Genomic DNA, 12,281 nt, shown 5'->3' on the forward strand with positions numbered 1-12,281 from the left:
AACAACTGCCATTGAATTATTCATGATGTATTTATAACTTACAATTCATGAATACAAGGGCTAGAAAACTTGTTTTGCTTTTCCTTTGGTTTTTTTTTTTCCTTTTTTATTTCATGGCGAAGCTTTGATCCAAAAATAAAGTAGTTATTTCATGAACTGTGGTTTGGAGAAAACGTGGAGGCACCCAGTATGACATAAAAGCCAAAAAAAGCCCAAATCCATGAAGTTTTACCAGCATAGCAGCAGTGCTGAGGTTTGGGTAAAGCTTGTGGAAGGAGCTCAGGTAACAATTTCACTTCAAGTAAAACCTCAGCCAAAAATTCAGTAGACTGATACTATTTCATATGTTTGAATGAAAATGAAAGAACTTTAATTATACAATTTGGTATATGAGAACCATTCATCATAGCATACAAATTTTTTTTTAATACTTTATAGAGAAATGGCACAAGCTTTTTAATTATCTGTCAGGTAAGAAGCAAAACACAAGGATAAAGATTAGTTCATTACATAAAGATTTCAAAAGTTATTATTTCACCCATCTACCAGGAAAGCCCCAAATTACAATTGCAATGCTGGTCTCATGCTGAGCAGACTAATGGGCATTTCCAGGCTTTCTGAGGTGGGAGAAAAGGCTGATTTTAGCCCTATTCTGACACATGGCACACAGGATATATCCCTCCTACTTTTAACACCAAGTTTCACTCACTTTGTAACTTAATAAGGAACATGCCTATACATTCCAGAGTATAAAATTAACAGGGCTGCCTCAGATTGCTGAGTCTGTTCCTAGAGTTTCTTTTTCCATTTGACATTTTTCCCACAAACATGTAGTACTGCACATTTAAAACGTATTCATATCCATAACAGAGAAGAAAAACGAAAAGCAGATTTTAAAAGGAAAAATTCATCTTGAAAAAGGTTGCAAAATTTTTTTTTAAAGGACAGTTTTTACATAATTATACACAGAAAGCACCCCTGATATAAAAATTATCAAAAGGAAAAAGAAAACAACTGAAGCATTGACCAACCTTTATGTCTGCGAGATCCATCCATGTCAGAAAACTCAATATGATTTTCATCAGCCCAGTACAGCCTGTGGTTGACATAGTCTATGGTAAGAGCCATAGGTCTGGAGATCTGTGTTTCTATAACCACCGTTTGCCTGGATCCATCCATCCCGACACGGCCAATGTGAGGGTACTCACAGCAATCAATCCAGTACAAGTATCTGTGAAACAAAACACAGCAGCTGAGGAATATCAGTAATTAACCAGAGAGGTTGTGGCTGCCACAGCTCTGGAAGTGTCCAAAGCCAGGCTGGATGGGCTTGGAGCAACCTCAGTCTAGAGAACGGCATCCCTGCCCACCAAGAGGGTTTGGATGATCTCTAAGTCTCTTCTAAACCAAACCCATTCTATGACTCAATGGTTAATTTATTTAGTGGATCTCAAGAACAGGTCAGTAATTACTCTTTAGTATTTCCACTTTCCAGATAAATTTTTGCATTTTTCTAGACCTGTCCATAAATTAAGTCTGCTGAATGTAAAAGGTTTGGAGTCCTCATGCTAGGTGTGATTTTATTAAATTAATTATGGACTAGTAAAAAGTGCATTTAAATGGCTTAGTCTTGATACCTTAGAATTTGAAGCACCACCCAAACTAGGGTTTGTGAATCTCACATCCTGCATAAATGGCATCACTACTAAATTGATCAGAAATATGGTATTACATCTACTTTCTTTTTTTTACACATATTACAAAACCTTTTTTGCTGTTAACAGCCACATAATGCAAACTGAATTGCTTCAAGAAGTACCAGTTCCAAAATATTAAAACAGTTTCTCACACAGAGGGTTTAAAAAGGGCCGAAGCATTGAGAAAGACTGTCGGAAAGCTGAGCAGCAATTTTCCCCTCAATAAGCTATTTAACCACAATGCAGAGCATGTTTGCCATAAAGAAAGAAAAAAGTCCCATTATTCAGTACAAGGATGCATGTGGCTGCTGTTGTATGCCATTACTCAGAACCTCAGGACAGATCTTTCCAGCTGGGAAACTGATTCTGCTCTACAGGCTTTGGACAGGCTCTCCAAAATCCAGATGCAGCTCATATTCCTAATAACCACCTGGAAGTGAATTTGTGTGCAGAAGGAAATGGTAGCCCTAAGAACAGCTACAGGTATCCTAGAAGACACAGGTGCAATATGCTGGCACCAAGCCTGCTCCACATAAGCAGCAGAGAAAGGGAATTTTCTCCACTCTCTCCAACAGAAAATGTTTGCTTTGGAAACAAACTTCATGGAATCAGCAGGATATTTCATTAAGCATTTCTCATTTGTGAGAAAAATACTAAGATACAAGTAACACCATTTCAAATTGTAACTCTGAATTTGAGTTTTTATTTCCAGGAACTTTATATACTAAAATAAATTTAAAAATACATATGTTTATTAAAAAAAAAAGTAAATAAAACCCCCTCAATCTTGGAAAGCTCTCTATACACACTGAGAAGAAACCCAGTAAATTTATTATGCCTATTTATATGTCTAAGCCTTCCTGAAGGACTGAGAGTCTCTCTACTAACTTTGTAGAGTGATTTCTGCATACACAGGCACATGCAGGCAACCACACAGAGATCCCAGGTATTCCTGTGTTGGAAGACATTAAACAAAGGTCTGCACGCTTCCTCCCAAATTTTACAAGGAATAAAGGGTACTGTTACAAGAAAATCAAATTCCAGTTCTAAGAAGTGGTAGAAAACGGCTTTTACCTTAAAAATAGTAAACTAGACAGGTTACATTTCTATATTAGGAAGAAAACTGCTTTTCTTTATTTAGGTAGAGTCCAGACTAACTCAGTGATTTTCTCCTATCACTGAATATTAGATTAAAACAAACAAACAAACCAACCTAAGCAGTATTTCTTATCTATTCTCTAAATAAAATATATCTTAATATCAAATTAGGATTAAATAGGATTTACTGAAAATTGGCTGCTTCGTACCCTGCTTGAGGATCTAAGGACAGATCTCTGGGGAACTTCACTCTCTTGCTCACAAGGACAGTTGGGTACAAGCCATTGAGTTTAGACACCTCAATAATTCTCTTTTCAGTATCAGACCAATAGAGATTCTTCCCAATCCAATCGACAGCCAGGGCATTGGGAACAGCTGTATTGTGGATCACCTAAAAAAGCAAAAATTACATTAATTATTCATCTAAATAACTGGGGAAATGAACAACTGAAGAGTTACCAGGATATTTAGAGACTGGACATTTGATATTATGACATACAACACATGGAAAATGGGTATTATTCACTGCTAAACACTGAGGCCTCTCAGGTAATGACACTTCTGAAGTAGCTATGACAATGTGACACTTTTCTCCTAGTAAGGGAGAACAGAGAATACCATGATATTGTAAATAGGAAATCCCAACTTCTCTGCATTATATACAAACTTTTAAGAACTTCTGATCTTTGATTTCTCATCTTAAGTTTCTAGTTTTGTCTTAATACGAGAAGAAAAAAAAAAAAAATTCAAACCAAACCAACCTTTTTCTCCTTCATATTCTATTTTTCGTTCCACAGACCAGAGTGGAGATGAGGCTTCTCTCCCCACAGCGTGCCCTTGAACACATCTGCTTCTCAGCTCCCCATTTCTCTCACCAGTCTCCATCAGCATATCCTTCATTTTAATGTCACAGTTGTGCCATATGTCATCATGACAGGCCATAAAAGCACTCAGCGAGTTACTGGTTGGAAAGTAAATACTGTGCTCTTATTTGCAACATTCATGTGGCAGAAGAATGAGGAACTTCCCAAGAATTAGTTAAATTTCAAAAGGACTACATTGTTAAGAGACAGAAGCAATTTAGTCGCCTACTGGAAAGCCTACAGACTACTGACAGGGATGTGTTATCCTCAGAGCTTTTGATGACTTGGATAATTCTGGAACTTGAACAAATTCCTCTAGATATATGTGATTACAAATCTCATCATGATTGTATGACTCAGTCTGGCTTGTCTGGGAGTACTTCATGTCAAGTGTTCAGTAATATTTGAATATTCATTTGAGTCCAATTTCTTCTAGGCTTGAAAATTCTGTTCCTGAGAAGGTCTATCCTGACCTATTCTATTCCTGATTAAGTCCTGATTAGATCTGGGCAACTAGAACTTCAGAAAAGCCCCCACAAATCAGGAAGCAATATTTGAAAATTTATGAGATTTCTTAAGCACTAAAAATGGGTTTATTACTGTGGTGTACATTCTAATTTATTGTCATCTTCATCACTAACAGCATGTGCACCAGAGAGCATAAACTTCATTTGTAAACCCATATTATGTATAACTGAATGTGCTAGTCTTAAATTTATTTACCATTTGAAGACACGGAAAAGCCTTCAAGATAAGAAGGGATATGGTGAGATGCTTTAAATCAGTTTTATAGTTATGAATATGTAAAAGCACCTTCTCAGGTTGTTATGTAATTTATCACCTTATAAAATCTTTTTCAAAAGTTAAATTCCAGGACACACTGGTTTTTTCATGGGAATAAGATATTTTATTTTCTAACACCTTCACACCACCAGCTTCACCAGTTTATAAATGTGTAATTGCACCTACTGCTGCACTGTAACATGGGACATTTCATGCAGAAATGGATAACTCCGAAAATTTAGAGTGGTTTAGCTATCTAAACACTACACTAGAGCATGAACCAAAGTAATTAATCTCTCTTTCTGATGACTTTTCCTTTGGAGAGTCACTTCAACATATCCCAGTCACTGAGATCACCAGTGTGGCATTTAACGTGCACAGCCCAGCTTTCTACTGCATTTTCCACTAATATTTGAATCTAAACTCTCCATGAAACACTGTGCTAATGCCTGAACACATCTAGGTGAAAAACCTATCATTGCAATTCTGTAAAAATCTCTGGCATGAAGAGACACAGAAGAAAAATGAAATGCATCCCAGGGCAGGAAAGCCAGAGCTGGTGTGCTGAAGAAATGCCATCTCCTACAAGGGGAATCCGAGGCAATACATCAAATAGCATCCCTTACACTGATAGTAGATCTATTCATAGCAAAGAGTAGCACAACAAGTGCAAAGATATTAAAATGAGAGATCCATACTTCAGGGGAAAAACCATAAAAACCTCTCTCTTATGACAAAAACCCCCCCATTAAAATACGTAAAAAGGTTTGCTAGATAACAAATAATAACATCAGCGTTTAAATAACTAAATAAATAGTTAAAATAATTTCATTTGAAATAATTTAATTTTTAATAATGTCAGCTATTTAATATGTCCTATGGCAGCCTAATAAAAAGAGATATAAAAATTTGGCACTGGATAAAAGGATACTGACAGACTATTAGACAGCTACAATATATAATTCTTGCCAATTTTTTCACGTGTTTTTAGCTTTCAGAGGCCAAATATGGGCCAAGTTTTTCCGAGAAAAAACAGGCTTTTGCATGAAAGTTAAATGAACTTATTTTCATAATTTTTGTTTTGAATATGGCATCCTATTTGAGAAAAATTTTCATCAACATGACACTTGTGCAAATTGCAAATTATTAATAATGGAAAACCAAAATACCCTCCATATCCTCATCCTAATTTTCTCCTACTATTTGTTCAACTTTTGGAAACCTTTTCTTAAAAAAAAAGAAATTATTAATAAGTAGAAAGCAATTTTTTTTATATTCTTCTACATGATTATTAGAATTTTTTTGATTGGGAAAAATTCTTTGTTCGTTTTGAAATAGTTAAGATTAGAAATAAAGAGTCTGAGTAATCCCCAGCCCTTATATAATACTGATTCATCCAGAAGGGACAGAAGCTGAGGAGGATGCTTTGGAAACTGTTTGAAGACAATAAATATGATTCAAGGATTCAATGGATTTCAAACCCCACACTTGCCTGTCTTCTATTTTCTTCCCTTCACAGGGAAAACTTTTGAGTGCATGCTGGGTTTTAGTTTCACCCTGATGCAATCAGAGTGCCATAATTGCTTGTCCACTTGTTTTTTTTTTCTTTTTAAGAACAGTTATTTTGGTGTGAAGGATGCAAACGAGGCGCACTGAAGCCAGTGAGTTTCAAACCCTAACTCATAGAAAACAAAGCTGTTGTGCTCTGAGGATGTGTCAGTCCATGCACGAAGCTGTGAATGAAAACCACAATTCTTTTCTCTCTGCATATTTATCGGTGTGAGGGAACAAAATTCACAGGATATGTTATTGCTCATTTAACTCCATGTTTCAGAAGGTCAGACATAATAGAATAAACAAAGGATTCCTTACTGCTTATCACCAGTTCTGGGAAAATGTTCACGTAAGTCAACAAATGTTCTTAATAGTGGATTTGTGAACTTAATCCACTATGGAGGCATAACAGACAGGCTGTGCAGAAATGAGAGTGCACTTTTACCCTTCACAGCAAAGACACTGAGTTATTTTAACTATCAATGTAGTGGAGGTGAAACAAAAACAAACTGAAGATCACAAGAAATTTTATAAGAAGTAGTAATACACCAGTGTATTTACACAGCTTACACCTAATGATAGCTCTTTTTTTGTTCTTTGGCATCCTGGAAACCACATGGAATTGCCAATTCACTAAACTGTCAGATAAGTCATGAGGAATTTAGCTCCTAAATACAGTTCTCCTAGTCCCTATCTTTACTTCAAATAAGGTATAAATGCAATTAAATTTTACTACGACTTGCTAGCTCATGCTGTATTTGTATTCATACACCAAAGCTTCACAATTTGGGTTAAAAGTATGAAGGAGTATTTCCCAAAACACTCAAAAAATTTAATGCTAGTAGTGTCATTAATCCCCAATTACCTTGATGTCACTTCCATTTAAGGACATTCTGTTTATGCGACTGCCATTTGGTCTGCTGGAATCAATCCAGTAAATGAACTCTTCTCTGTAGTCAAAGTCTATTGCAATCACATTGTTCAGCCCCTAAAAACAGAAAAAAAAAGTCCATTTATTCAAATGTTTGAATACAAACTGCTGGATAGCATTCAGAAAGCAAAACACAGTTAATATTCTTAATGCTTTATTTTACTGTTTGTATGTTTCTGAAGCACTTCCCTCTCTTTTCCATACACTACTTTTAAACAGAATAAGATAAAGACTGTAACAGAAATAAATATGGTGATAAATTGTCTCGCTTCAAAAATGCAGATGATGTATGAAACTAAATGAAGCTCCTGTGTTTTTCCACACTCTTATTTAAATGAAATTAAGCAGTAAATACTTCCAACTTTTGCTCAGTTTCACTGCTGTTGCTACCTTTGGCATTTCTTTGGCAAACTAGACGCGATAACCAGAAATGGTATAATCTTTATGACATTTAAATAATGAAAGAATTTCCTTAGCAATATAAATTAACCAGGAATTCAAAATAGTGGTGTGCAAAAAGACATTAATGCTAATTCCTGAATGAGGACATTTTGACTTTTTAGATGCTATATTATAGGTATGGTATATATAAACTTATATATAAATATATGTGTGTATGAATACACACAGACACAGAGGTGGTGGATACAAAAAGTGTGAAAGCTGGAGATCCAGCAGGCACCTGGGAGTCTCCTATGGCTCCAATTACAAAGCCAATACATTTTAAGAATGAGTGGTGATTATATCTGAGCTACTCCAACAGGTTGGGAGGAGCAATCCTACAAAAGTGGCTTTTCATCCCAAATTGCAGATAAGGAAGAAGGGGATTGCATTCAGCTGATGGCTCTTATTTCCTTATCTGCCCCATAACCTGCTGAACGTTCTGATATGTAGTGAAATCACAATTATTCTTAATATGCCAGGTTGTTGTTATCAGTGAAATATGGAGCAGCAGTGGTAAAAGGAACGGATGCGGTTTGTACCCTCTTTAAAAAGGCAAGGTCAGTTCATCAATTCCCTTATCAGCCCAATGACATCCTGCTCTCAGGCAGAGCAGCAGCCTCCCTCGTTAGTGTAATTCATTGCTGTGAAGGGGTGTGCTGGACCAGCCAGCTGTAAAGTAAACAACTAAGGACAACAATATTTAATTGTACAGAAACTGATACACGGCTTATCCGCCATCTACTACTGTGGAATTACTGTAACTACTGGAAATCTACCTTTTGATCAAAATGTAGAAGAAAAGAGTAGTTAGGCTGCACAAATCATCATTAAAGGAAGCCTGAAACAATTCAGTGTAGGAGGACCACTCTCATTTTTCAAAAATATCATATCCATGCACACATTTTTCACAAAGCCAACTGCAGCTCTGTCAGTCATAGCTGGGCTCCAAGACACTTTTCCTGTCTCTTCTTCTATTCTTAGTATAATTGCATCTACAAAGAACCCCCCACCCCAAATTCTTAACCAAGGAGACAACAGGTCAATGAATACAAAATACTATTTAATACAATTTTATTACATTCTATAAACCAAAGTCAGCAATTTGTAAAAAAAACATTGGCTTTATCTCTATATGTTCCACAACACTGCAAAAGTTTCCTAAGGATCAAGATCAATACAGACAATTGACTGCCTGCACATCTTTGGTTTCAAGTGTTTTATTTTGGGTCAGTTTAATTTCAATTTTTATCAGAACATCGACTGCAGGTAAAATATTTCTGTACATCTGTAACAGAGTTCTCTGTCCAGACATCATTTCCTCTTTATTGTATACACATCTTACTTAAGCCCTTCTAGCATAATTCTTTGTCATTTCACACGTAATCTGCTTTTTAGAAGGAATAGGGAAGATTTCAAATGGCATCAGCTACTTTAGTCTCTCATCTTAAACCTGTGGGTTTGTTTCTGTTACACACAGCACACAATATATCCTTGGCTGTGATTCATGTTCCCTTGGTGCCCCAGTTAAAAACATGGAGATAAAAACCACAAATAATGAGAAGGAAGATTATCTACTCTGCCTATTGAAAGCCTAAGGATTTTGATGACTAGGAGTGAAGGAAATGGAAAGCAAAGAAGATACATGAGACACAATTCAAACAGTTGTACTGTTTATGTGTACTTGGAAAAAAAAAAAAGAAAAAGAAAATAGAGGAAAAAGCTGGCACATAACTCAGAGAAGACTGAACGAGCTCCTACTTTCAGCTCCTTTATTCTGAGTTTATATGAACAACTGTTAGAGAATGGTAATCACAGATCAAATACACAGAGAGAAGGGTGGGTTTGCTCCTCTGCCAGAGCCACTCTGGTGTTTGCCATCATCTCGTAGATGTGCAGGAAAGAGCCAAATCCATCATAACACTGCAAGGACACAAGGATGTCCTTATGAGGGACAAAACCCCCCTGTTCTGCAGGTAAAGCTCCCCCTTTGGCTTTCAAATCAAATGCTGCCTTTGTAGGAGCAAAGACCAGTAGGGTCAATAGCAGAGGTATTTGTCAGCCCAGTGAATTAATGCAATATGGAAAATACAGATTTTGTTCAATGGCTGGAGCTGCTCAGTCTCTAACACACCAAAGAGGAGCCCACTGAATTCAGGACTGAGGAAGCTCTGACCATCTGTCAGCACCAACCATGAAGAAAATTTCCTGTTGCTCCCCTCTTTTCACCGGCTTCTACGAACAGGTACACCAGCAAAAGAGGAGAGAGGCAGGGAGATGCAAATGAGAGGGAGTCAGAAGGATTTCAGGAGAACAGACAGACTTTCAAAATGCTTGCTAAGCTTAAATAAAGTCAATGTTTCATTCAAGATGGTGAATTTTGTAATTACTGAGCACCTCTCTTGTGACATTAAGGTGCGCAGCCTAGCAACACAAGAAGTTACAAAAAGCCTAATGATATTGATGGGCAGTAAATAATTTCCTAGTCTTACTACAATTGATCCATTTAGTATTCAAGGAAATCGATATTTTTATTAAAACTTATTTTGGAAATCTAATCTGAGGTAAGTAACTACACTTAGGTGAAGCATAGGAGAGCAGACTGCTAAAAATGGCAGCTCTGTATTTACTGGGTGACTTTCTATTTTTGCAGTTTTTCACTTTTTTTTCTATGTTATAATAATTTAGAGTAATTACTTTAAAAATTAGATTCACACAAAGCTAAAAGTTCACGTTTGTAATACCGTAAATATTGGGATTGTCTGTCTGAAAATAGGTTTAGATTATGACAGTAAGTAGCCCAAATAATACATGGCCAAATAGGTGGGGTTTTTTGTTTGTTTTTTAACTGAAACAGACAAATTGCACAAAACATATTGTGATGGAAGAGGATCACAAATAACATAATTTTTTAGTACATCAGAATGACTGACGAAACAACTGCCTGAGCTTTAATCACGTCAAATCCAGACAAAATAGTCAATTTAAAGTATTGTAAGAACTCTGAAGGTACTGCAGTTGTTCTGTGGTGCACACAACGCCAATTGTAGGATGATGTTTCTGTCAGTTGCAAACTTTAGAAAAAAATAAAAAGTATTGAGTTAAACTTAGAGCATGGTACTATGGTTATACCTGTTTCAACAAAGTGTAGTTGGATCCATCAGTGCTAATTTTTCTTATTTCATGATGATCAGCCAGAATTAAGAAAGGTTCCTCATCTAAACCCCGGGAGAAAGAATATATTAGACTAGCTTTTACGTTAATTTATGGAAAATCAGGAATACAATGCTGAAATACAGATGGTTTGAAAAATAAATGTTACATGCTCTGATCAATGTTATGGATGAAAGAAATATTTAAAACATTCAAATGCTCCAAGAAAGATCAATGATGCAGTATAAAAATGAACAAAGCAATCAATTAGTATATCTTTCAATGCAATTTAATTCTTTTGTCTTTGTAATATGGGAACCACACTGTATTTTCTCCTAATTTAATGTCAGAGATTAAAGGGGAAATATATTTCATTCCATATGTTTTACTTTCAATATTTCCTTTCAAATAGCACTATTAATTGTTATGACTGCAAACCACGCATGTTTTGACCACTCCTTTTTGAGATTTCAATATTCTGAACATGAGAGTGATAAAGAAACAGCCATTTATAAAAACCTTGGTTGTTTAATTCAGAACTGAAGCCAGATTTGATTTTTTTTAAGCCTGGTCTTCTAGTTTATAAAAAAATATTTACTTTCAGAAACTCATTCATGACATCACTGACACATCTCTGAGAGTGACATACATAATAGTAGTTTTTTATTTTTAAAGCTATCTTTATTTTAGCTCTGTTAGGAGTGACTCAACTAAAACAAAAAAAAGAAACTACCAGTGATAATTAAAAATGTATTAAAGGCTTTGTATCTACTGCTCACACACTCTAGAATGTAATGTGCTGTCCAGCCTACTCTGCTCCTGTACTGAACACATTTGCATTTTTTGTTCAGCTCTTAAGACATTCTCCAGCTCAAAAATTACTTGAGGCCTGTGGGGAATGGCTGCAATGCTCAGCTTTCTTGTAAAAGCCTTTAAAGCAAATTATGCAGAAAAATCAGCATTAGGCCAAACGTCCCCATGTTGGCCCCTCCTGGCAGCAGAACCACTCCTGTCACAGCACCACAGCTTTGCCACGGTCTCTTTTGAAGTTTGATTTATTGCACCTCCAACAAACAGCTCTGATGTGCTCCAGCTCCCCTCCTCCTCTGAGTGAGCCATGGCTTCTAAAAGTGCAGGTGGCTTGGGAAGTGGGGGGCAGGAATGAAGCAAAACCAGCTGCTGGATTCCTGCTCTCACCTGCGTCTCATTGGATTATTTAGGGAAGCACCCGAGGCTGGAATATGAGGCAGACAGAGGTTCCAGCCTTCTTGTCATTTGGAAAGAAAACAGAAAGCTTGCCTGCGCTGTGGAGGAAACTCAGCAGAACACAGCAACAGGGTTTCTGTTCCTTTCACTGATTGAGCCAATCCCATCCACTGAAGCACATGAAAACAACATCAGAGGCGTGAGGAAATAGCCAATGCTCTCACATATCTTGTGTAACACATATAAAACAGGAGGATTTAATATGCCATAGGAATAACAGAGTTTGCATTTTCTCTTATTTTTTCCTGTTCCTCCTTTTCAGATGAGGAAGCTTGATGTACATTCTAATGTTCTAAAGATGATGAAAGCTCATCATAACCATCCTATTATCATGTGACTCAGAAGCAAAACTAAGTGATGTATTCTAACTTTCCAAATAATTTTTCTAATAAACTTACTAATTCAAACATTCAAAACCCACTGTATCTATTTACTACAAATGAGCTGAGGACAATACATACTAAAAATGTAACTTATTATTACGTTCACACACAA

At 36.3% G+C, this 12,281-nt stretch overlaps 1 protein-coding gene across 2 annotated transcripts in view; it reads right to left on the reverse strand.

Moving 5' to 3' along the window:
- The window catches only part of LRP1B (LDL receptor related protein 1B), a 638,461-nt gene that overhangs the window by 92,517 nt on the left and 533,663 nt on the right, over positions 1-12,281 (reverse strand). For both annotated transcript variants that reach the window (XM_032114472.1, XM_032114471.1), the window contains 4 exons: positions 10,500-10,585; positions 6,861-6,983; positions 3,005-3,186; positions 1,032-1,231 (listed from right to left, as the gene is read on the reverse strand). In XM_032114472.1, coding sequence (XP_031970363.1) covers positions 1,032-1,231; positions 3,005-3,186; positions 6,861-6,983; positions 10,500-10,585 — 591 coding nt within the window. The remainder of the gene's footprint in view (positions 1-1,031; positions 1,232-3,004; positions 3,187-6,860; positions 6,984-10,499; positions 10,586-12,281) is intronic.

The sequence above is a fragment of the Corvus moneduloides genome, chromosome 7 (assembly GCF_009650955.1).
Source record: "Corvus moneduloides isolate bCorMon1 chromosome 7, bCorMon1.pri, whole genome shotgun sequence".
NCBI classification, from domain to species: domain Eukaryota; kingdom Metazoa; phylum Chordata; class Aves; order Passeriformes; family Corvidae; genus Corvus; species Corvus moneduloides.